The sequence below is a fragment of the Mastomys coucha genome, unplaced genomic scaffold, assembly GCF_008632895.1.
Source record: "Mastomys coucha isolate ucsf_1 unplaced genomic scaffold, UCSF_Mcou_1 pScaffold23, whole genome shotgun sequence".
Taxonomy (NCBI): domain Eukaryota; kingdom Metazoa; phylum Chordata; class Mammalia; order Rodentia; family Muridae; genus Mastomys; species Mastomys coucha.
The window spans coordinates 110,810,401-110,836,830 of NW_022196906.1; the positions used below are offsets into that span (position 1 = coordinate 110,810,401).

The following is a 26,430-nucleotide window of genomic DNA, read 5'->3' on the forward strand; positions in this document are numbered from 1 at the left end:
CTCCTTCCCCTTCTCCTCCTTTTCCTCTTCCTCCTCCTCCATTTCTTCTTCTTCCTCCTCTTTTTCTTCTTCTTCCTCTTCCTCTTCTTCTGATTTAAGTGTCTAACCTAGTTCTCCTTCATAATCTACATCAGAAATCAGCAGAGTCATGGGCTCAATACCAGAGTCAGACAAACCAAGCATTGTGACACACAGACATTGACTTTTAAAGAAGAGTAAAAGCTGTTATATGTATATATTTCCTACTAGATATCAACATTACACAAAGCATGCAAAAACTTATTTTATGATGTCTTTGGTCACGTGCCTTACTGGGGTCACTACAAAATTTTAAAACAGACCTTATTTGAGAAAATTATATCAGACACTGACTTTTTATTTCAATCATTTCTTTTCTCTGTTTTTACTAAAAGAGCAGACTTATTGCCATTTGCTAAAGGGAAGGTCATTGTTTTCCACAAGGAAATGTATGTGAAACATTCTTAGTAGCTCTTAGCATATAGTAGGACCTTAATACCTTGTGGGTTTATTTATTCAATATTTAAGATTTCTTTATTCTCATTAATGGTGTGTATATGTGTATTTCTTTGTATGTATGTGCACCATGTGCAATACCGATAAACATCAGAAGAGGGCATTGCGTACCCTGGAACCAGAGTCAAGGAGGTTTTGATCTGCCAATGTGGGTGCTACAAACATGTTAAGTTTTCCTAGTATTCTAGATCATATTTGAATGATAGGAGCTTCACGAAGGGACCAAGCAAGGTGAATGAACTCATGGAGGATCTAAGGTTGGTAAGTAATATACTGGGTTTTGGAGGCTAAAATGACCAGCCTGCTGAGTGTCAAATGTAAGTAAGGGAGATGACTCTGGGTTGATGTCTGTCATGATGGCTTCTAAAGTGACAATGAGGAACCCAGACATGAAGAAAAGGAGGGGAGAGCAAGTCACAAACAGACACTTAAGATGTAACGAGCCACTGCTCAAGGAAGGTAATATATGCACAACGTGCTCTGTGTCCTTAAGTCCATAAAAAGGGCACAAGCACTCTACAGCTGTGTTGCAAGTGGCTACTGTTCCACTCCACTTTCTAATGACAGCCACAGACACACACATGGACATTGCTGCTGTATACATACAGTATAATGCATGAACAGAGGATCTGAAAACCATGATCACATTTCATGTGTCAGATATGTGCTAAACACCAGTGGTGAAGAACATGATCTTTTTCTCTGAGGAAGGAGTCACTTCTCTCTTTCAATGAGTCCATGGCCTCAGAGGACCATGGAAAAGAAGCAGCACTGAGTGGCCCTAGTATACGAAATGTACATTTCGGTAGAGAGAATGAAGATTGCAGAGGATTACAGAGGAAGGATATCAGTGATGGTAAGGAGCAAAACCCCAAACTATCTCAAGGTGAGTCTCAATGAGCCATTTTCTGAATTAGACCAGCTATAGCCAAGCCCGCAAGGGATTTTATGAATTGGGTCAACTCAGGTAGGAATATCCTGCCCCATATGTGGCTGGCACCATTCCTAGGGCTGGGTCCTGGCCTGAAAGAAGAGAAGAAAGCAAGGTGAGCAGTAACAGGCAGACACCGGTCCATTGCTCTGTGCTGTCTGCAGGTGTGATGTGAACAGATCTCTCCTGCTTCTGCCCCTGCAATGGGGGGCTGAGAGCTAGAACAGTGAGCTGAAACACACCTTTTCCTCCCTCTGCTGCTTTAGCCGGGGCATTTCACCATAGCAACAGGAAAGGAAACTAGCACAGAGTCTAAGTCAGTCACTAGAGCTGAGAAAGGGGAAGCCTTGCTGGACGTCAGGGCAGAGCAATAGAGGCAGCACAGGAGAGGGGGTGTGCAAGGGACAAAGGCAAATTGGTTTTTGTCCCAGATTTGATTTCATATTGTGGCAATGTGGGACAAGTCTTCATTTCTCTCTGCAGATTGTCAACTGCAGATGTCGACAATCACATTAATTAGGAAAACCCAGTGGTGTATTTGGCACTCACAGTATAATTTCTGTGCTTACTGAACACTCCATTATGAAATGTAGCAGGACCATGATGCTTCAAACACAGGAAGCAGGCACCAAAGTAGACTTGTAGATGATACAATGTAAGGGTAGACGTGGTGGGAGAAAGGACATGGACCCTCCTACATGCAGGCAGCCCATGATGCTAAGACAGACACTGCTAGGAAGGCCACCATAGAAACGTAAACCTTATCTCACAAAAACTCAACAGCTGTACAGGCCAGGCCAACGAAAGGCCTTGTACTCTAATATGTAGCTAGAAGTCTAACAGCTCATTCCAAATGACAGAGCCAAAAATCTTTACATGTCATTGAATTTTAATCATGATATGCATTTTAAACTTTTCATTATTGAATAAATGAATGTTTTCATCTTACTGCCTTTCAACACTGTTAGAGCATGCTAAAAAGACTTTGAGACTCATGGTTGTCTTTTCAGATTGCACACTTTAAATGGACATGTAGAAATCATTGTAACACACACAAGCACACACACATGCCCGCAAGCACACTGCATGCACACAAGCACACATGCTTTGCAGTTACCACTTAAATTCTGTCAAGTCCCCATCTTTCTGAATGCATTTTTCCGCAGAATCTTGATCAAATTGAAGAAACAATTTTCTAGTTTGTCTTTTTCTGCTCTCTTTCATAAGTTAACTGAGACTTTACTCTGTGCTAAGTCTTGACTTGTGGATATGTAAGACATGGTGCCCTTCCTAGACTATATAGTTCCCACAAGGAGAGATACCAGCCTTATTTCATGCCCCAAACAAAGTTATCTTCAGAGCTATCATACCTCATGTTTTTGCTAGGAATACGTGGATCAGGCCAGGGTTTTCTGTTTTTCTTGCTGCTAATTTCACCATAGTTCAGGTAGCACTCCATGCCACCCCAGTTCTTCACAACCCCATTTTACATCATTGTTAGATGCTCATTGCTTTTAATTTGGTCAGTCCCACTTGTTTTGTATCTTTATGTTACTTACAGCTTTTAGTTATGCAAAGAATCATTCACAAATGTAGGTTTTCTATTCATAATGCATTACTTTCTCATTAAAAATATTTCTGACTTTACTTGTATAGAGAATATGGAAATCTCACAGTCTTTTTTTTTTTTATTTATTTTAAAAAGCCCTTTTTTTGAAAAACTTATTTTCAAAAGCTGATGGAAAAAAGGTGTTTGGGTCACTGAGGTGCAACAACAAGGATAAAACCCACAGAGGTGGGGAGAGGGAGGGAGAGAGAGAGAGAGAGAGAGAGAGAGAGAGAGAGAGAGAGAAAGGGAGGGAGGGAGAGAGGGAGGGGGCTGTAAAATGTCTATTATTTCAAAAATATACTTGGCTGAACAACACCCAAAGAAAGATAGCCATAAAGATAAGATCATAAAAAATTAAATAAAAAATGGTCAAATAATGACAAAGATCAATAAAACTAAGATTTTTTTAAAAAACATAAATGAAATAGCTAAACTAAGAACAAAAGACACAGGAGAAAAGAACTACCTTACAGCTGCTACTACAGAAGCACAGAGGTCATAATGTGCCATTATGGATAATTATTCATCAGGTTGGATAGTCTAGACAAAAAGGATAAATTCCCATTCTCAAATAAACTCCATTCTAGCTTTTTTTCTGTTGTGATAAACAGGATGAAAGACAACACGAGGGGTAAAAGGTAGATTCAACTTCCAGGATATAGTCCATTGTCAATGAAATCAAGGCTAGATTCCACCTTCCAGGATATAGTCCATTTTCAATGAAATCAAGGCTAGAGCAGGAAGCAGAAACCACGGAGGAATGTGTGGACCAGCTCACTCCCAGACTCATGTTCAACTTCCTACCTCACACAGCTCAGGTCCATGGGCCTAGAGACAGTCCCATCCACAATGCACTGAATCCTCCTACACCAGTCACCTCCAGTCAAGAAGAGGGAAGGCCCCCTCTTCCCAGGTGTGCCAAGGTGGCAACCAAGATTAGTAACCACACCTTCTAAGACAGAGCCATGAATAAATAAACTCTGTGCAGATTAATCACATGTAAGAAGAATAACATGGTAAAACAACATCTATCAAAGCTCAGTCAAGTTCCCAATGGTAGATCTGTTGAATGGATTCAAAGAACAGATCTAAACCTCCTCAAATGCTTCCGAGAGTGGCTGAATACTTTAAATCCACCTCTAAGACCACCGTTACACTGTTGCTGAAGCCAGACAAGGACACAGGAAGAGATGAGGGCAGGGTAGGTCCACAAGGACCACGGATGCAAAACTCTCAGCCAAATGACAGAAAGTGGACTTAATGACATAGTTATGCACGTGAGCAAGTGAGGACGGTTTGAGTGATGTGAACATTGTCCAATCACATCTTCTCATGATAAAAACTCCACACATTAAATACAGAGGGAAGCACGGCGATGTTCCTTGTGGCTATGATGAGAACACTTGACAGAAAGAGCTTAGGGATGGAGAGGTTTGTTTGGCTCACGATTTAAGGGCATATAGTCTATTGTGGTGGCGAAGGCATGGTGGGAAGAACAGCTCTTTCTTTTGTGTGAAGCCTTTGGCTCCATGGCAGTCAGAAAGCCAAGATTAAGACCAGAATGAGGGCCAGTCTATAACCCCGAGGACCATTCCTGTGTCTGGAATCACATCTAAAAGTTTCCACTACCTCACAAAGCAGTCCCACTAGCTGGGAATCAAGTCCTCCAACAGGTAGATGTGCCTGTGTGGGACTTTCCACATCATGATCATAACTGATGCTTTCATCATTTCCAGGGAAAAGTGGGAATGACATCTTTTAAGATCAAGGAAAAGAGAGATGCTCACTTTCTTCATGGCAATTTGAAGAGGATGGGAGGTCCTGGATAGAGTCACCAGGCAAACAGACAAGGCTTATACATGGAAAATCCTCAATACTTAAGCAAAAATCACCAGAATGAATAAGTTCTTTAAAATTTCCCAGAAAGAACAGTTTTCAGAAAAAAAAAATCAATTTTTAATATACTAACAGTGAGCAATCTAAAAGACAAATGAAGAAAATAATCTCATTTACAACAGCAATAAACACCTAGCATAAACATTGGTGAAAGAGAGAAAGGTACAAAGAACATTCTATATTCATTGACTACAAATTTCATGTTTAAAATGCCCAAGCTGCTCCAGTCTATAGATTAAACACAATGCCTATCACAATTCCAGTCATGTTTGCTAGAGAAATAGAAACAAATCCTAACATTAGCAGAGATCCCTAACATCCTCAGCAGCAAATGCAAGCTTCTGCGAAAAGGACAAAGCAGGAGATGTCAAAGCACATACTACAAGCTATCCAAAGTTATCGTGAGGCTGACGCCATGCGCCATGCCGGCGACACAAATATTCAATAGGGGTTGGAGATGGGACTTAGCCATTAAGAGCTACTCTTGCAGAGGACCTGAGTTTGGTTCTTAGCACACATGTTGGATGGCTAACAACCAGCTGGTGAATCCAGCTCCAGGAGATTTGATGCTTTCTCCCAGTCTGCAGGAGCACCTGTACCCATGTGCACATACCATCCTTCCATACACATGTAATTAAAAATAAAATACATCTTAAAAATAAAAAGAGTGGTGGCTGCCAGGCCGGGTGTGGATAAGGTGGACATGGAGATGCTGGGCAAGTGCAAACAAATTAAGTCAGGAGGAAAGCCTGTGGAGAGGGCTTGCATGTCATCGGACCACACCCGGTAACAACATCCATGCTTGCATGCCCTGACAGTTTGCATTTCCCGGATGGACAAGGGTGCTGAACATGTTCTCACATCCTTGTTGGGCATTTTCTCTTAACCTCTGAGAGGTATCTGTCCATTCTATCAGCCCATTCACTTCTTGGATCATTTGGTCGTTGGGACATTGTGTTTTGGGGGGTTGTGTATTAATTCTCTGTCAGATCCAGAACTGGCAAAGATTTTTCTCCTACTGTGTAGCTGTAGCTTCATCAGAGGCTTCGCTTTGCTGTGTAGAAGTCTTTATTTCATACAGCTCCACATGTCAATTCTTGATTATACTTGGAAATTGCTGGATTTAACTATCTCATCACAAAACATATTAGTATCTGAGTGATTGCATATGTTAATCAGCAATGTATATATGTATACATACATATATATTGCAAAAATTGTGTATGGGCTGAAGATATAACTAAGGGTAGAATTCTTGTCAGGTATGAATGATGCTCTTGGATTCAGTCAGGCCCCAGCAACACAAAAAATCATGTTAATCTATAAGTGTGTGTGTGTGTGTGTGTGTGTGTGTGTGTGTGCACATATTTATATATTGCATATATGTATGTGCATGCATGTGGAGGCCAGAAGTCAGTCTCCTATCGCATTCCTTGGGTACCATGTACCTGGAGTTTTTGTTATTGTTGTTGCTGTTAAGCAGCTCCTGTTATTGGCCTTGAGCATGCTGATCTGGCTGGACTGGCTGGCAGCCAGCCTCTGAAATCTGCCTGTCTCCCCTTCTCCAGCACTGGGATAGCAAAGCATGTGTCACTGTGCCCAGCTCTCTGGCATGGATTCTGGGGACAAAGCCCTCATGTTAAAGTTGCTATGCAAGCACTTTACCAACTGAGACAGCTCTCTCCCTGCCCCCTACTTTATACTGTTTCTATTTGTCAATTTACAAAGTAACACATAAAAACATGACAGTGGAAACATGTTCCAAGCCTCTAGTTAACTTTCCTTAATGAGCTTCTACAAGACCTATCCCAGTTTTCAGTAGATTCCAGTGCATTTGAGTTCATGTTTTGTCATTCCCAGTCACAAACAGGGACTCACAGTGACCCGGCCCAAGGACAGCACCAAGTCTTGCTGACGCACACATTACCCAGGAGGTCAGTTTTTCCACTACTGACTGGAACGGCTCAGAACTATTTGAGATGTGGGCACAACATCAGTCCAGTTCCTGGCTAGCGATGGACGCGTTTCCTCTCTAAACTCAGAGGTGGAGTTCGTGTTTCTGGGGTGGATGAGAAGGTCACAGGCTCTGTGTCCCACATGTGTGCTGTAAGCTCATAGGAGCTGGAGATTCTGAGGACAGATGACCAAACACTGTTTAGAGGATAAAGTCGGAGTGAAACCACTTGCATCCCAGAGCTCCAAGGAAGCTGTTCACTCCTCAGTGAAAGTCCGCCGAGGCGGTCTCCCCAACTGTTTGTCTAAACAGAACTTCTGGCAACATCAAAGCTCATGGTTGTCATGGGAGAAGAGAGAGGCTGAGCCACATTGCATGGGATCATTTCCAATGCTAAAGCTCTTCAGACTTACTGTTGCAAACCGTACTTAGGGCTGAGGAAATGGACCGGTGAGTACCAGTCCTCCATGTGCAAGCACTGAGGAAATGGACCAGTGAGTACCAGTCCTTCATATACATGCAAGAGGACCCTGAGTTTGAATCTTTTTGAAAGCTAGTTATGGATACACAGACATGTAGTAGTGCAGAGACAGGCAGATCTCAGAAGCTCACTGGCCCAGCAGTCTAGTCAAAAGAGCAAGCTTTAGGTTCAGTGAGAGACTCCAAAACCAAGGTGCGGAGTTAATGAGGATGATAGCTGTAGTCCTGCCCTTGCAGGTGCATGCATGCATGTACACACACACACACACACACACACACACACACACACATACATACATACACACACACACACACACACACACACACACACACACACACCAGTCTTCAGATGAACAAAACAAAAGATAAAATGCATCCTGCCATGCCACCTGACAGGACTCAGTTACAAAGAAGTTTCTGCCTTGCTCTGCAAAGGCCCACCAGCCAAGTTAGACTCCGTGCAGGTGGTGTTCTTGGAGAAGGGAGGTAACCTTCTGCAGTCTCCCTGCCAGGATCTAGGTACCAGAGCAGTGTTAGAAATGGAAGGCCATGCCCAATTTATTACCAACTATGGGGGGCTGGGGCAAAGGGACTATGGTAGAATGTAAATGTTACAAGAATTCCTACTCACATGGAGGCTGAATGTTCTAGAATGAGACAAAGGAGGTCACCATGGCTGGAACTCTGCTGCTCAGAGACAGGAGTCTTGTGTGGGGCTCTCCATGTAGCCCCGGGGGTGGGGAGGGGCCAGGAGGCAGCTTTCAGCTCAGAGAGTAGAGTGCATCTGTAGACAGTAGGGAACTGTGTGGCTGGGGGAAGAGGTTTGAGAAAAACCAGATCGCAGAAGCAAACACACTTTAGGAGAGACTTGGCTATGTTGCTGCAAGAACTAAACTTTGGATTGGGACTCATTCTACCTTCGAAATCCAAATAGAAATCCTGTCCAACCTATCCATGGATTGGATTCCTGGGCTCATCCATCAAGAACATACTAACCCCCAAGCACTCCGGACAGTAAGTGGAAGATATTTAAAGGGAAGAAGAGATCCTGGGAAAATAATTGGGGTAGAAGAACCCTCTTTGAAGGCCTTAACCTTTCCCCCACTGAGCAAACTCAGGAGGTGAGCCAGCAGGGATGGAGCAAGACAGAAAAGCATGCTTGCTGGGGGAGTCAGGCACTGAGGGAGGCCTGCCTCCTTCTAGGCCTCAAACCAAGAGAGAGAGTATCAGCCACACTTGGGTTCATTCCACCTACCATTTCATGTCTATTTTCCCCACTTACAATGTATTAAACTACTGCTTACATTAAAGGTATTACCAGTGCACACCTGCGCATGTGTTTATAATAGCAGAGGTTCAAAATGCTTTAAGGGCGAAATGTGACCAAACTGTTGCCTAAAGAAGCTTGTGCTTTGAAGGCACCATCGCCACATGTTTAGCATCTGCTCTGAGTGACAAGCAGAATCAGAAAGCCCAACCAGTCTTGTTTGTGTGACCATGGACGTACATGGGTTGGAGCTACTCTGTGTTCCTTTCAAACTGTCTGCCTTTATATGAACTCAAAAGACTATGCTCAGGTCTGTCTGTCCATTGACAGCACGCAGCAGGATCACTGTTTTTAATCTTACCCATGAGGATTATGTGGGGACCAAAAGAAAGAGTTGAACAATAGAGATCTATGGTTGTGAGCTGGGCGGACATATGCCTCCATTTCCACCATCTGAAGTTTGACATACAGCTCAGCATCTCTGCCTGTGCTTCCCGCCATAGAAAAGGGGACCACAAGCATCCTTCAGTTATCTGATGCCAATGACATGTTGCAGGTGCACGGGTGATCCAACTGGAAGATCCCTTCCCGAATGAGGGCTACCGGGAATTGGGAAAACAAATGATCCTTACAAAGCTTGGAAAAGTTCCTTTTCCTCGGCAAAGACTGGCTCTAGGCTTATGTGTGCTGTGAACAATTATGGGGCAACGGACATTCTTTAGTGGAACTACCTACAAGTTGTGCACAGAACAGTGAGAAATGCAGCTTTAGTGAGTTGTCACCCATACTGGGCAGGGGCTTTGGGTGATAAAGATGCCCATCAGTCACACATGCTCCTGTAACACTAGTCAATGCGTTGGTTCACTGAGCTGGACGTGAATGGGATTGTTACTTTGTTCTGTTATCTCTGCTGTAGGTAGGGCCAACAGGTAGGTGTTAAGAACTCACCAGGAATTTGCATGCACCCAGCCTTCCATGGTATTCAAGGGAATGGAGTGAACTGGTTTTAAAGAAACATAAGTGGTATAGCTTCAGCCAAGAGACAGCCCTGCTTAAATGCTTTTAAATCATGGTGTTACCAAATGATAGTCCTCTGCCACACACACTTGCTCTCTGATGCATTATGAGAGAGTTATCAATGAGGAACTTGGTGAGGACTTAGTCACACAGCATATTCATAATAATACACAGTCTACCAGCGGAACCAATGTTTATCACATTTGAGAGATGACACATCACATCATAAATTCATGTTGAGCTCACATGAGGAAGCATGGCTTCGCTCCTGAGAAAGCCAACGAGGATATCATTCCTGATCCAGGCCCTTAAGGTTCACATCCTCAGCTGGGCGGTGGTGGTGCACGCCTTTAATCCCAGCACGTGGGAGGCAGAGGCAGGTGGATTTCTGAGTTCGAGGCCAGCCTGGTCTACAGAGTGAGTAACAGGACAGCCAGGACAGCACAGAGAAACCCTGTCTAGAAAAAAAAAATCCACATCCTCTTCCTCTGTTCTCCTCCTTCTCTTGCTCTTCCAGGTCCTCTTTCTTCCTTCCTTCCTTTCCTTCTTTCTTCCTTCCTTTCTTTCTTTCTTTCTTTTTCTTTCTTTCTTCCTTTCTTTCTTTCTTTCTTTCTTATTTTCCTCCTCTTCATTCCTTTTCTTCTTCCTCCCCTCCTCTCTCATCCTCTCTTTCCCCCCCCCTCCTCCTTATCTTTCCTCCTTCCTCCTGATTGGGCAGAAAGCCGCCTCCTCTTTCTCCTCTCTATCCTCCTAATTTTTTTCTAGATCTTTATTTTCAATTTGGAATGCTCACTCTTGTCTAACTCATGTTTCACTGCTGGGCTGGTTGGCTGGTCCCACTGATGGAAGTGAGCGTGAAATTTCCCTCTCTTCTCTCTCTCTCTCTCTCTCTCTCTCTCTCTCTCTCTCTCTCTTGCTCTCTCTCTCTTGCTCTCTCTCTCTTGCTCTCTCTCTCTTGCTCTCTCTCTCTCTCTCTCTCTCTCTTCCCCCCTCTCTCGCTCTCTCTCTCCATTGCGTTAGAGAAAAGAACAACAAACTCAACCTCACCTGTGAACAGTTACACTATTGGGGCTGGTTTCAGAAGCCATGGGTTGATGGAGCTACCACAAATCTTGCCCCTGGCTTTCCATGCATCTCATGTCCTCACCGGTTCACCAAGAATACTTGCTTCTCTTGTCTGCAGAAGGTCACTCATATCTGGACAGATAAACTTTATCCTGATTTTGTAATTCCCCCCCCCCCAAAATGGAGCCAAAGCCGTGGCTTTAAACAGAAACTTTTAAAGGTCACATTGATAGGAAAGAGAATAAGGACTGGATACCCTGTATGGATGCATATGTGACATTAGCCATTCTCAATAACAGGAATAATAATGGCAAGTGAAACTGATGGAGGATGGAAAGGCTAAGTTTCACATGTATTTAAAATATATATCATACATCATACCATACATGTTTAACCAAGGTTTTTTCAAAAGGTGTATGCACATGTGTATGTACGTGCATGCACTTGCATGTGTATAAACGTGTTTATGCGTGTGGGTATGCATATATGTGTATTCGTGTGAAGGTCAGGAAAGGTACTGGATCTCTTGGCACTAGAATTGCAGGCAGCTGTGGGATACCCCGCTTGCTAGATGGGGGCTGAGATCTGAACCCTGCTCCTCTATGGAGCAACCAGTGCTTTTAAATGCCGAGCCAACTCTTCAGCCCCACTAAGCTTCTATGTAGTTATCATACATGCATTACAAACACACTGCTGTCTTAGATCAGTTCTCCCCAAAGAAGAAAAGCCAAGGAGCCTGACAATGACCTGCAGCAGCAGGAAGTCTCCCCCAGGACATCTCCAGGGCATGCCACACAACAGAAGCCTTCTCAGCAAGAAGCAGGCTGTATTTTTTGCTTTTTGTTTTTATTGTTTTGTTTTTGAGAACTATATTTCATTAAGCTAAAATAGAAAACCTTAAGGAAAACATTGAAATAAATATTTAACTTCTCTCAGAATAAAATTATATTTTCCACATGTGATCTTTGTGCATCACCATGACAAACACAAGTGAATCTATATGTATAGGAGATACAATAATTTTCAATATGAGTTGTATATACACATATCTACAGTCCACTTGGAATAGATCTCATTTCTTTAAGAAAGCAATGGGGGAGGAGATGGGTGTGTAGCTGAGTAGCTGGGTGGGAGAATGCTTGGCCACAGGAATAAGGAGGTAGGCACAAGCCTCAGGACCACAAGTAAAGGAGACAAAACCATGGGGGAAAGAAGAAAAACTTGGGAGGAATTTTACACTAGTTAGGTTTTGCTCTCACCATCTCCTTCTTAATTTAATCACCTACGTCCCTGTGAAAGAATACAATATTTCTCACAATTCTTTATTCATTAAAGATAAAATTAGGGGTTTTCTAGTCTTGAACCCTCCATCAATTGAGATGATCTCATGGGCTCTTTGAAAAATTTCAGGTCACTTTAACTTTTAAAGATTTTTTTTGTTGTTGTTTTTGTTTTTCAAGACAGGGTTTCTCTGTATAGCTCTGGCTGTCCTGGAACTCACTCTGTAGACCAGGCTGGCCTCAAACTCAGAAATCTGCCTGCCTCTGCCTCCCAAGTGCTGGGATTAAAGGTGTGCACCACGACCGCCCAGCAACTTTTAAAGATTTATTTTTATTGTTGTGTGTGTATGAACACACAAGTGAATATCATGTGTGATCAGGTGCTAGCTCTTAGAGGCCAAACGATGGTGTTCAGTCCCCTGGAGCTGGAGTTACAGACAACTGTGACTTGCCACATATGGGTCCTGGGGTCTCAGCTTGGGTCTTTTGCATGTACCTACTCATAGCCACTGAGCTGTCTCTCCAGCCTCACAAATCACACTATCTCAATACTCTTCCGGGGAATCTCTGTATTTTATATCATCAGTTAACATTTTTAAAATTTTATTTTACTTTAGACATAGAACTCCTAGTCACATGATTTCCAAAGGGTCTTGTGTGTCTCACCAAATCCTGCCATTTGACCTCACTCTTTACATCCTAACTCTGGATGGTTTTACACATCACCTTGGACAGAAAACTCACCGTCTTCTCTGCCTGTGGTGTCCCTGAAATCTTTTGTCCTGCCTCTGAGTTTTTCCCATACAGGACAACTTCTGACAGTGGCAATGGCCATGATTGGCAGCTTGATGGTTTATTAGGGTTCAGTATCTCACTAAAGACAGAGAAGCTTCTTCATCAGCTTCAGGGACTCCACTGCCTTCTCTGTGGGGGCTGACATCAGCAGAATGAGTCGCACATCTAACTGGATGTATACTAATTAAAACACACTGGGACTGGGAATGTAGGGAGGTGGCTCGCTGGGTAAGAGTTCCTGCTGTTCAAGCATGACAAGCTGAATTTTTAACCCCTTGGCACCCACATGAAATGCTGGAAGTGGCTTGTGCTTGTAACCCCAGCACTATGGAGGCAGAGACAGAGGAGCACTGGGGTTTGCTGGCTGCCAGCCTAACTCCAGGCTCAGTGAGAAGCCCTGTCTCAACACAAGAAGACTAAAGGCAGGATACACAGTATCCCTCTTGAGCCTCAGTGCATGCACAAAAACATGGTCACCCCCCCGCCAGCCCCCCCAAACACACCCATGTGCACTTACACAACACACATACACATCCACCTTGGTCATACAAATACAGAATCTTAATAAATAATACAATAGAGTGGGCTGCCTCCTCAACAGATTTAGAATTTGACTACAAGCCACACAGGTCTCTTCTTTCCCAGCATACAGAGGGTTGTTAATGATTCTATATTTTAGCTACAATATTTTAGCTACAATATTTTGTGGGGAAAGAAATGGTCCAGCCAGATAATAGCTACCTGTTAAATGGTGACAAATGACATATGCATGCTTCAAAGTCAGTTTATGGTTTTTACAGCTTTCTAACTCTTGTATTTTGCTGTGCTCCTGAGAACAAATCCCCTCATTTATACTGAGTCTACACATCTAAACTGAATGGAAGGGAAGCGCCTGGTTCCATAGCAGTGAGATTAACCAATAAGTTAATGTGTGCAGGGCAAGCCTCAAACCGCGTGCCTATGGAGCCCACCCTAAATGCACTCTGCCTCAACACAGATGGCACGGCCATGAAGCACGAATCTGAAGGCTTTTGCTCCTCTTTGTGCCTTTGAACTTGTGAAAGGACACTGCAGAGTGGCCAAGATCACAGAGTGTGAACAAAGGAATATTTTCTTTCCAGGACCCATCCAACTCGATCAGAATGAATTCCACCACCCGCCACTGTGAGGGAACGTGCTCGCAGACATCAAGCTCACTGGCCTTGGTATTATTCTCTAGCCAACTGCAAAACGTAGGGAAGAAACACGCTTTCCGCATTGCAAGAGATGGAGCTAACGGCAAAGCCTGAGACGTACATGGCTTCTACACTTAGCGCAAGCGCAGACCTGTACTGCGCTCCTAATGTCTATGGCTCAGTTCCCACAAGCAGAACCCCAAGACTGAACCCACAGAGGGGTTCACTTGACCTGTGCACCTACAACTTACCAAAAAGTTTTCAGTTTTGTTTTGTCACATAGGCTCGTTTGACAGTCGAGGGAAAAAAATGTTCATAAATATTGAATAACTTTTGCAAGGAATGTTAATACTATCTTCATAATCCCTTGGTGTAAGTATCATTAGAAAAGTCTCAGGAGTGCATCTACTTTTTTTTATTTTCCCCTATGCCTGGGGATGCAACCCAGACCCTTAATTGACTGTTAAAGCATTCTGCTGTGAACCTAAGGCCCCATTTTACATCTGAAAATATTCTTTGTATTTGAGAATTTTCTTGCTAACATGGTACTGAATATTGGCATATTTTTAAAATTATATTTGTTTCCTTACTTTATGTGTATGTATGTGCCTTGGTGTATGTATATGCCTGTGTGCAGGATGGCATGAAAGCCAGGCGAGAGCACTCAGAGTTAGCACCTGTTGTGAGCCTCTGTGTGGATGCCGGGAGCTAATCCTGGGGTCCCAGCGAGAGCAGGAAGAACCCACAGCCACTGAGACATTGATCCAGGCCCAACATTGGCATTTTAATAAATTTACAGAGATATATAAACTATTTCTGTACATGATCAAATTTTACATACTACTTTCAATGTAGATTCATATCTAGAATCTCTCATATATTTATATAATTATAGAAGAACAAAAATGGATACTTGATCCAGAAAATGGGATGAACTCTAAGTCATAAAATAAATCTTCTGATTTATAAGTGATTTTTTTCAGAGACTAGTTCAGTGAAACACATTTGTCACTATGCCTTTGGCATCTTGATACTTCTCATAAGACTTGGGGTTTCCTCTGAGGTGACTCAGAGGTTCCCACATGAGAAAGTAAGGCCCTGGAATTACAGTAGCCCCTAAATTTGCCCTGTGGACTGAAGAGCCCAGGAATAAGAAGTGTCACATGGGGCTGGAGGTATATACACACTAGATAAAGAATACAAACTCAGCACAAAGGTATATACATACTGCCATATAGACCCCCACACATATACAGGATAACTGTTAAACATCAAAAATAGTGGGCCAGCAAGTCACATCATGGTTATGACTGAAGACCACATAACTCTCTACCAGCCTGATTTTAAGCTACTTAATATTTCATTGTAACTATTACAATTTGGCTAATAAATCATATCATCTCTTCATGTACAAAAGAACTGGGAAGTGGGAAACAGTATTAAATGCTGTCATATAAAAAAAATCCACGATTAAAACACCAATACTTCCTGTTAAACTTAATGTTTGCAGTTACGTTTTATCACGTTCGCCTAACAGAGTTCGCTATGTACGTAGCGGTCTGTAAAAGAGCGGAGCAAGCATGTGACTCCTTAAACATGGAGAACTTACCTCGTTTATTCTAGAAAGTTCTCAAGTTAACACTGAATAAACAACAATAACAATTTTAGTATCCTGGCACCAGAAACTGACAATGCACAAGGATGGCTTTGGGCAGAGAAATAGCCTTGAGCTGTCTGGTTGAGCACATTATACAGGCTTCGCAGCCAGCCTCGGGGAGTTTGTAGAGGTGTGTCCATCCCATGGCCCCTGGTCTGCATGCCCCCTGGATTTCTATGAATGTGACCCAGCACAAAATTATAAACCTTTAAACCTACTTAGAATATTGCAAGTTTGTTTGTTTGTTTGTTTGTTTGCGGTGCATCATTTGCACGATGTCTGAATGTGAGCTTTGGGGATGACAAGGTGTTAAGGTGTCAGAGGGTTGGACATATCTGTGTAAAAAAAAAAAAAGCCACAGAACAGTGGGCTGGCCTGATGGAAGTCACTGGAGTCTCTACAGGATCTAACCTTCTGGAAATAAGACTGGGAGCTGATCGCAATACCCACTAAAGTGCATGCACACATGCAAACATGCATGCTGTCTGTGACAAGGTGTCAGACCAATGTCAGAGTAGATGAGGGAGCCCCAAGAGGATCCCCAAGAACTACCACACATCTATTGTCACACAGGGAAAAGTATTTGTCCGAAGTGAGACTGTTTGGTCTTTTCATTTATTTATTTCTCTTTGTAATCTAATCCCATTATTTGAAAATTGAATAGATGTGTTTTTCACACCATTTTCTTTCATGAGCCTCTTGCTCAATAGACTGTGAGCCCACCTGGTTGGAGGTACCTGGTCCCCTCAAAATGCAATTCCTAAGACTCATAAATTTCACAGAACATTTATTTTTGTGCAGGATTGATTTCAGAAAATAAAAGGCACTTGAGGAAAGCTCTCCACCGCATGCTGCCAGCCGCCCTCCTCTGCTTGAGCCGTTTCTGTATGAAGGACCTCGGGGTGGCCATGCTACCTGGCTGGATTAAGCAGTCCTGCATGCACGAAGAAACGCCCCTGCTCTGTGTGGGTCTTATTCCTGGGGCCCTCCAGATGAAGGGGTTACTTCACACTCGGCCGCACCTGACCTAGCATGAGCAACTAAGCCACCTCCCTTCAGACTCAGGGGACTTTTCACCAGATTCTGCCCTTCCCGAATGTCCTGTATCAATAAGCCTCCTTAGCAACTATGACAGACACGAAAAGTTTATTGACTCATTCTAAACTTACTCCAATCTACAGTTTCCCATCCACGCACTAGAAAGAGTTTTAAAGCACACAAGCATGGAAGCTGAGTGTAGCTGCACATCGTTGAATTCGAGCGCTTGGGAAGCTGAGGCAGGCAGATCTTTGCATTCTGGGTCAGCCAGAGCTGCAGAGCAAGACCCTGTCTCAATAAATAAATAAATATGTAAACATATGGTGGGAAGATAGCTCAGTAGATAAAATATCTCCTACATAAGCATGAAGACCTGAGTTCGGATCTCTAGCAGTCCCGGCTGCAGATGGGACCTAAAAAGAATAAAGAGCTGTCTTCTAGAAGCTAAGGCAGAGCCAGAGCCTGGGGAGTGATACATGGAGGCCAGCTCATGCCTTCCATCTGCATCTTGAAGGTGACTAACAAGCATATTTTTCTCATGCCTTTCAAAACCTGAGGACACTCATTCAGCCTGTGTAGCCTTTTATGGAAAACTGACGACATATAAAAAATAAAATAAAATAAATAAATAAGAAAAAAAAAAGAAAAAAAAATCATTGTCTTCTGTTTTGGTTGCCTAGCCTCTGGCTAGAGGGAAGGTTATAATGTGGAGATTAAATCCAATTTGCGCCATCTAATGACACCCTCCATGATTTTAGCAATTTACAGACAAAAATCCAGACACCTCCCAGACTTTCATCTTTTCCTAAGAAAGTGGCCATAAAAGACTCAACAGTTGCTTACTGTTTAAACCATAAACTGTAAATTGTATTCTTCAAACTCAATTACACCTGAGATTAGTTGACAAAACAAGATCATGAATGGCCATGAGTTTCTGAGGTTTTATAGACCAACTAACATATAGACAAAATTTAAACTACCTCTGGGCTGGGGAGATGGCTCAGTGGTTAAGAATATGGGGGTCCATTCTCCCTACCATCATGGAAATCCACAAACCTCTTTAACACCAGTCCCAGAAGACCTGATGCCCTCTTCTGGCATTTTTGGGTACTGCATGCATAGGGTGAACAGACATGTTGTTCAAAACTCACACATATATATATAAAAGGAAACAAAAAACACTATTGAAATCAGCTGAATTGTTCTGGGTGCTACATTTATTTTTGTCTTTAAAACACCACAAAATAGATTCAAAGAAATATTAAAATAGCAAATAGCTGTGGTCCTCCACTAACACAATTTTCCTTTCTAATGTCACCCTGGACTTTGCGGGTAACGAACTTAGCTGTCCAAGTGTAGGGACCTGAGTTCGAATCTTCAGGACTCACAGTAGGAGTGGTGATCCATCTGTAGTTCCAGCACTAGGAATAAAGAGACAACAGATTCCCCAGAGAAAGCTAACTAGCTAGCTGTGTGTGTGTTTAACTGGGAGACCTCATCTCCCTAAATAGAGTAGATACGATTAAGGCAGATTCCTGACATCAGCTTTGGGCCTCTATAAACAAGCACACATAGGTTCACACGCACTTTCAGATACATGTGTCCTCATACATGAAACACGCATATACACACAACACAAACACACACACACACACATGATCGCAACAAACAAATAAACAAACAAAAACATTGCAGCCTCCTGGGCAGGAGGGATGGTCAGTGGGTAAAGCGATTGCTGTACAAATGAGAGGATCTGCATTCTGCTTCCCAGAACCTATGAAAATGTTAACATGCCTCTCAAGGGGCAGAGACGGGAGTGTCCCTGCAGCTTGCTGGTCCTGCGGCTTGCTGGCCAGCCAGTCAGCTGAACCAGTGAGCTACAGATTTGGTGAGAGTCCTGTATTAAACATAAGATAGAGAGCAACCAAGGAAGACATCTGACATCCCACAAGTATATGCACAGCTGTGCACATGCACACACACATATATGTCCATAGCACTGACACAAATAAATAAAATAAGTTGCTAGAATTTTTTTTTGTGAAGTGGTGTGTGTGTGTGTGTGTGTGTGTGTGTGTGTGTGTGTTTAATTGAGAGCACATGAATACTGTAGACATTTTCCTGTCCCCTGTGGCTGCCTAACTTGTTCTGTGGATACTATTTCTCTTAAGGTCCTCTTACATTTTAAGTCTTAACATTTATCTTTATTCATGTTTATGTATAGGTGTGTATTTGTCTCTGTGTGTGCATATGTGTGCACATTCTGTCATAAGAAGTACTGTCTAGGTTTTTCTGTATGTGTCGTCTGTATGTATCATCACAATTCACTGTGTACAAGCCCTTTCTGTCACTGTTAGCTCTTCATACACAGGATTCAGTGAGGCTGTGTGACTGAGCCTAAGCTACATAGCTGGTCAGCCGAGAAGCCACTACACCTGAGAGTTAAGACTCCACTGTAGTCATATACACAGCTCCCAAGTGTTGGTACCTCTCCATGTATAATGCGTTCATCTCCATATTCTTTTTATATTGATTTACCTCCATACCATAAATATTTTCCAGGGTTTTGACACTGTAGCCCTCGTGATTCCCATTTTAATAGCTATACTAGTTTTATATGCCTCAGAAACCAGCAGTTTCCTATTATCTGTATTTCTCTGAATACAGAAGAAGAAGGGTCAGCCTTGTGAGGCATAGATAGATGGTCATAGTTTTGAAGACGGGTTTGGACAAAGTATTTAAGAAAATCTTTTATGTGTCATAATGATATCAAAATTATGCCCTTCACTGCTTTTTTTCCACAAGGACTTTGTGAAAGGCTTTGCTAATTGAAGACATCACTAAGAGGGATGGATGGGCACATTAACATTAACCAGCATGGATGTTGTGCTTGCTACATCTGCTACTTAAATGCACATAAACTATCATTGTAAATTGCTAACATTTTCCTATTCCTTGTGGCTGCCTAACTTGTTCTGTGGACACTATTCCCCTTATAGTCCTCTTAATCAATATTATTATTTATTATTATGTGATTATAATAATCCATATTAACATTCATTCTTACTTATGTTTATGTATATGTGTATGCATTTGTCTCTGTGTGTGCATATGTGTGCAAGTGTCCACAGAGGATCCGTGGAGCTGGAGTTGCAGGATGTGGTACACAGCCCAACAGTTTGGTGCTGAATCCTCTGCAGAAACATCAAGGGCTCTTACACACTGAGTCATCCCCTCCGCCCTTCAAGATTGAGGGCTTGCTTGCTTGCTTGCTTGCTGGCTTGCTTGCTTGATTGCTTAGTTGCTTACTTGCTTGCTTGCTTGCTGGCTCGCTTGCTTGCTTGCTCGCTTGCTTGCTCACTTGCTCGCTTGCTTGCTTGTTTGCTTGCTTGATTGCTCAGTTGCTTACTTGCTTGCTCACTTGCTCGCTTGCTTGCTTGCTTGCTTGCTTGCTTGCTTGCTTGCTCACTTGCTTGCTCATTTGCTTGCTCGCTTGCTTGTTTGCTCGCTTGCTTGCTTGTTTGCTTGCTTGCTTGCTTGCTCGCTTGCTGGTTTGCTCACTGGCTTGCTCGCTCGCTTGCTTGCTTGCTCGCTTGCTTTTGCTTTTCCACAACACCCCTCCTTCCACAGGACCAGCAAGTAAAGTCTTCATGCCACCCACACTGAGACTCTACAACTTAGATTCTTTTATTATCAGATCTTACAAGACCCTTTCCCTTCTCCACCTGGGTCTCTGGTATTAATTTCATTATTTCTCCACACGACTTTCCAAATGAGGTTCTTTTTCTGGCCTTTCTTTCTTTCCCTTTTGAAGGACTCTAACACCCTTCTTCATTCCCCTCAGTGACTGGCTTAATCAAGTCCTTGCACCTTGGCCAGCTCACATTTAGTCCCTTCTTCTCCAGCACTTTCCATGGGCACTATAAGCAATTATCAGCATTTTTTCTCAAATACAATTGTCCTATTTGTATCTACTGGTAGAAAATTCTGAAATCTCTCACAGTCACCCCCATCCTACTAGGGTGTTAGGAACCAGGGTGACACCTTACTCATTTCCTCCCCTATAGAATTATAGGTTGATAACGTGTGGGTGGATGGACAAATATATGATAGACAGGCAGGCAGGCAGATGATAGATAGAAAGATGGATACACATTCTCTACTTCTTAGTCAGTAATTCAGCTCTATTCATTTTTTTTTTCTAAAACATCTTTACTGAAATACACAGAATCAAAGTATGATTGCCAAAAACAACTACTAATAAGAGGCCCACGTTGTATACAGGATACAATTTGACTTTTGTTTTATTTAAAATTTTTCTTTTTATTTTATGTGTTTGAGTATTTTGCCTGCATGTACGTGTGTCTGTGTGTGTGTGTGTGTGTGTGTGTGTGTGTGTCTGTGTGTCCACCAATTATATTCAATGCTCACGGAAGCCAGAAGAGGTCATCAGACACTTCCGGACTGGAGTTACAGTTGTGAGATAACATGTGGGTTCTGGGAACTGAATTCAGGTTCCCGCAAGTGCTCTCAGTCACTAAGATCCAACAGATACAGTTTTTAAAATCTCCAAAACTCTGCCTCTTCCCACTGACTACAGTAACATTCCTGGGTGTAATTTTACATCATAACTGCAAGGGTACATACAGTTGTTAAGTTGTAAAATTTCCCTGAGCATCTGACTTTCCTGGTCATCCCTTGCTTTCTTATTTTTACAATTTTCATTCCCAAGAAAGAAACATTCTCCTCCACAGTATCCTGCAGCTCCTTCTGGGATCTACTCACCATGCTCACAGGGACGCTAGTGCTGCAGTGGTCCTCCCGAGGAGGTTGGGATTTACTTCTGTGTGTGTGTGTGTGTGTGTGTGTGTGTGTGTGTGCATGTGCATGTACGTGTGCATGTGTGTGTGCATGTGTGTATGCGGGTATGTGTGTGCGCGGGTGCGGGTGTGCGGGTGTGCATGTACGTGTGCATGTGCATGTGTGTCTGTGTGCATGCGTGTGTGTGTGCGTGCGTGTGTGTCTGTGTGTGTGTGCATGTGTGTGCGTGTGTCAGGTGTGTGTGTGCGGGTGTGCATGTACATATGCGTGTGCATGCATGTGTGCCTGTGTGCATGCGTGTGTATGCATGCGTGTGTGTGTGTGTCAGGTGTGTGTGTGCGGGTGTGCATGTACATATGCGTGTGCATGCATGTGTGTCTGTGTGCCTGTGTGTGTGCGCGTGTGTGTGCCTGCGTGTGTGTGTGTGCGTGTGCATGTGTGTGCGGGTGTGTCAGGTGTGTGTGCGGGTGTGCATGTACGTGTGTGTGTGTGTGCATGCGTGTGTGTGCATGCGTGTGTGTGTGTGTGTGCTTGTGCATGTGTGTCTGTGTGTGTGCGCGTGTGCGCGTGTGTGCCTGTGTGTGTGCGCGCGAGTGTGTGCATGCGTGTGTGTGTGTGTGTATGTGTGTGTGTGTGTGTGCTTGTGAAAACCCAAGGCATGTGTCTTGGGCGCCTTCCTTGGTTTCTTTTCCCCCACCTTTACTGATGCAGGATCTATATGAACCCAGACCTCACAGGACCAGCAGGTCTAGCCAGCCAGCCTGCTCAATGGACCACCCCCTCCCCCGCCCCAGCCCTGCCTTCCTGATGCTGAGACTGCAGGCAAGCTTCTGTGCTCTCTCATTTTAGGATGTGTTTGTTTTCAACCGGAAGTTGAAGTATTTAGAGACAGAACTTACAAGCTGGCATTCTCTGCTTGTTCCTGATGTAGTTCTGAGCTGATCAGAGACAAGTAACTCTCCTTTGAAAGGCTCCTGACATGAGTCTGACCACCATTACTCAGAAGGTCAGGGTACATTTCGGAGGACATGAATGTCCTTTGCTAACACTGACACATACTCTGGCTCACCCATTGTGCTGATTTCAGTCTTTCAGTGAATACTGGATTAAGGGTAAGAACTAATATATGTGAGAAGAACCATTCTAATTTTGCAGTCGAAACCAAGTCATGTAGCAGTGACCATATAGATTATGCAGATAATTTAATGTAAGCTTTAAACATGGTGTGAGATTCCAGACATGAAGAAACAGAAGCCACAGATACTGTCAAATGATTCTGGAATATTTCCAGTGGGGGAGAAAAAAAAACCTAACTTAATAATACCTTGAAATCTTGTGAGATATTTATAGCCAAAGCATAGATCCAATTGGCCCATCATTAAATTCATTCCTGTCAACAAATTTTGCTAGAGCTCTGAAGAACAGAGAAATTAAAGCATAATTTGCCCGGGACCATTTCCCCCTGTGCACCTCATCTTTATATAGGAAATCAATTTGTATCATTGATAATAGCATTCGAATTAGACCAACCCCAAGTTGTTAGAAGGTAATTTAGTTTTCTGTTGAAACAATTTGATACTTGTCCTGATTTGTGATTTTCATTTTGTTTGTTAATGAAAAAAATTAATGAGCAACATTACCAGGAGAACAACCCATCAAAGTACTGACAACATCACACGGGCTTCCTGTGACATTGTCTGCACTGCACACCGTGGTCCTGTGCTGCTGGAGGTGCCACCAACTGAAGGGTATGGACATGAGCTCGCTCGGGGTGGAGGAGTTCACACCTACCTTTGCATTGATTTGTATTCTTGTCAAGAATTGCCTTTGTGGATACGATTTTTCCATACCTGAAAGAGAGAGAGTGAAAGAAAGCAAGAGAGAGAGAGAGAGAGAGAGAGAGAGAACAAAGCTCTATGTTATTGCAACCCAGTGAAGACACTCACATGACCTTCATGAACAAAGTGAACATAGGGGCACACACTATGTGGCATGGGTGCGTCTGGGAGGGTGAGCTCCACTCTCACACGAGGGTACCTTTGTATCAGATACTCCTGAGACTCTGCTTCTGTTGATGAGCATGGACTGGGCCTACAGGGGTATGCCCATCAGGCTGGCACAGGTCTCCATGGAGGGAAGCAACACACAGAACCACCTGGGCACCTCCACAGTAAGGCATGCTGGTAGGCTGGGGTCTGTGACCAATTCTCACTCAGACCTCTGCTGCCATCTTGGACATTAGTCCAGCTCCTCACAGCCACAACATCTCCTTCTGTAAAACTAAGAAGTTACAGGCTGGGGATTTAGCTCAGTTGAGAGAATGTGTGCCTGGCATGAACAGTAGTCTGGATTCAGTCTCCAGCAACCCATTAACCAGATATGTTGTTATATTGCTGCAGTCACAACAGGCAAGAGTTGGGGGCAGGAGGATCAAGAGTTCAAGGTCATCCTTGGCCACATGGGTAATTCAAGGTCAGCCTAGAATACATGAGACCCTGTTGCAAAATAATAATTATTATTATTATATAAAACTGTATTATTATTATTGTTATTATTATTATTATTATTATTATTATTATTATTATTATTATTATTATTTAGTCCCAGAGGATCCTACATCCTCTCTGACCTCAACCATCACCAGGGGCACATGTGGTGCACTGAAATGCATGCAGGCAAAACACTTGTATACACAGAATAAAAAAACCAATAAACTTAATGAATAGATAACAAATCGGAATCCCATGAGCAGTGGATGATTGCTCAGAGGACCACTGTCCTCCTTGAAGGGCTGTTCTGAGGGCTGATGGGTTTGCCTGCAGCGCTGGGGGCAGCATGAGAGGCAGAGTAGCTGCTTGTGTACTAGCTCTTCCTCACACTGTTCTCTCCGATCACCCCTCTCAGAGGACCCGTCCCTGAAAACTCCAGTTCTCAAAATAGTCCACTAGGAGATAGATGTGGTCAGTAGGGGTGAGTGTGAAGCTCTGCAGAGTCTTTAGCCAGCAGGCACAAAGCCCTGGGTTCAATCCCTAGAGCTGCAAGGGGTGGTGGTGCATGTCTGCCATGCCAAGGGTTGCCATGGGAATCACAAGCTCAAGACATCCTTGGCCATATAAGAAATCCGAGGCCATCCTGAGACATCCTTGGCTATATAAGAAAACCGAGGCCATCCTGAGACATCCTTGGCTATATAAGAAATCCGAGGCCATCCTGAGACATCCTTGGCTATATAAGAAAACCGAGGCCATCCTGAAACATCCTTGGCTATATAAGAAATCCGAGGCCATCCTGAGACATCCTTGGCTATATAAGAAATCCGAGGCCATCCTGAGACATCCTTGGCTAAGTAAGAAATCTGAGGCTTTCCTGTGCAAGCTGGCTTTCATTCTACCACTGCTACATACACAGCCTTCATTTTCCTATTACTTTCTTTTTAACAATTTTTTTCATATAATGTATTGTGATCATATTCTTTCCTCTCCAATATATTTCCAGGCTAGCCCAGAACTAAACGTATTCTTGCCTCAGTTTCCCTAGCACTACGATTGCAGGCATCAATTCCCATGCATATCCTGTTCACATTCTAGTTCATCCTCAATCTGTTGGGGCAAATCTGGGGGAGCACAAAGGTCCTTATGTTCACATAGAGCAGGAGGGGAATCAGGAATGTTGAACACACAGGGTCATCTTCAAAGGAAGAGAGAGCTCTATAACCCATCCACCCTGGCAGTGGCTAATAACCGCGTGATCCTTGTGTTATCTGTTGGGCCTGGACATACCAAGCTCTCACAAGCAGGATCAAAGATCCTTAATAATCTATGTGGCCATTAAACTATCCATGTAGCCAACCCCCCCATCCACCTTTGCTCCCCAAACTCCTACAACCATGATTGGAGATGGCACCCAGCCAAGAAGTCTCCTACACTCTCTGTAAGACAGACCACACCAGTTCCTCCCTTGGCCCTTTAACACACATCTTTAGAACTCATCTTCATGAAAAAAGTTGTATGTATTCAGAGTAAAGTGATGTGTAATTATGCCTCATTGTGTTACACCAGGAAGTGTTTACAAATTGGACCATACTTAAGTATGTATAAAATAAACTACCCACATCAGACTTCAGAAGTTTGAACCAACATCAGCTACTGAGCCTGTTGAACCAGATCTCCCTCTTGCCTCATTTGAATTATTATTCTGCCAGCCCTGGTGTTTTTTGAGACCCCCCCCCCCACAGAAAATGGCCAGTAAACTATACTATCTTACTTCAGTGCTGTCTTCAGAGGAGCAAGTTCCACATCGGTGCCCGGACAGATGCTCAGTAGGTACCAAGCAGACAGATGCTCACTAGGTATGGGATGCTCAGGAAAATGTGTACTTAAAAAAAATGTTTGTGTGTCTGTCCTTAAGAGTATTCTGGTGTGAAATGTGAGCTGGAAATTGATGAATATGTATCCCAGCTGTTTCTATGTGGAACCACATGACAGGATGCTCTTGGGGCTCACTTCTCTGACTGTGCACCCGGATTCCTTGGAGACCACCATGAACTCAACTTGATGAATGTGTAGTTCAGCCATATCTCCATGGAGATCTATGTGTGGATGGAAGAAACAACTACCACTGTGACTGTACAGGTTGTGGATTCACAAGGACACACTGTGAGATCCTGATGCCTTATCCTCGGTCAAAGTCTTGTCACAAAGAGGCAATGCATGAAGACACTGTTGACAGCTATATTTGTCACTGCTGGCCTGGACACTTGGTACCTTCTGTGTTATGGGCATAAATGAATGCAGTAGCAACCCTTGCCAATTGTGTGTGTGTGTGTGTTTGGGGGATGTGCTCACTGTCCTCAGAGGACACATCGCTGGCCTGTGTGTGTGTGTGTGTGTGTGTGTGTGTGTGTTTGGGGGA

The 26,430-nt window shown here is 43.4% G+C and overlaps 1 protein-coding gene across 14 annotated transcripts in view; it reads right to left on the reverse strand.

Annotated features, from left to right (window-relative positions):
• Rbms3 (RNA binding motif single stranded interacting protein 3) overlaps positions 1 to 26,430 on the reverse strand; it is a 1,349,634-nt gene that overhangs the window by 470,455 nt on the left and 852,749 nt on the right. For all 14 annotated transcript variants that reach the window (XM_031343072.1, XM_031343074.1, XM_031343069.1 and 11 more), the window contains one exon: positions 23,311 to 23,369. In XM_031343072.1, the coding sequence (XP_031198932.1) occupies positions 23,311 to 23,369 (59 nt within the window). The remainder of the gene's footprint in view (positions 1 to 23,310; positions 23,370 to 26,430) is intronic.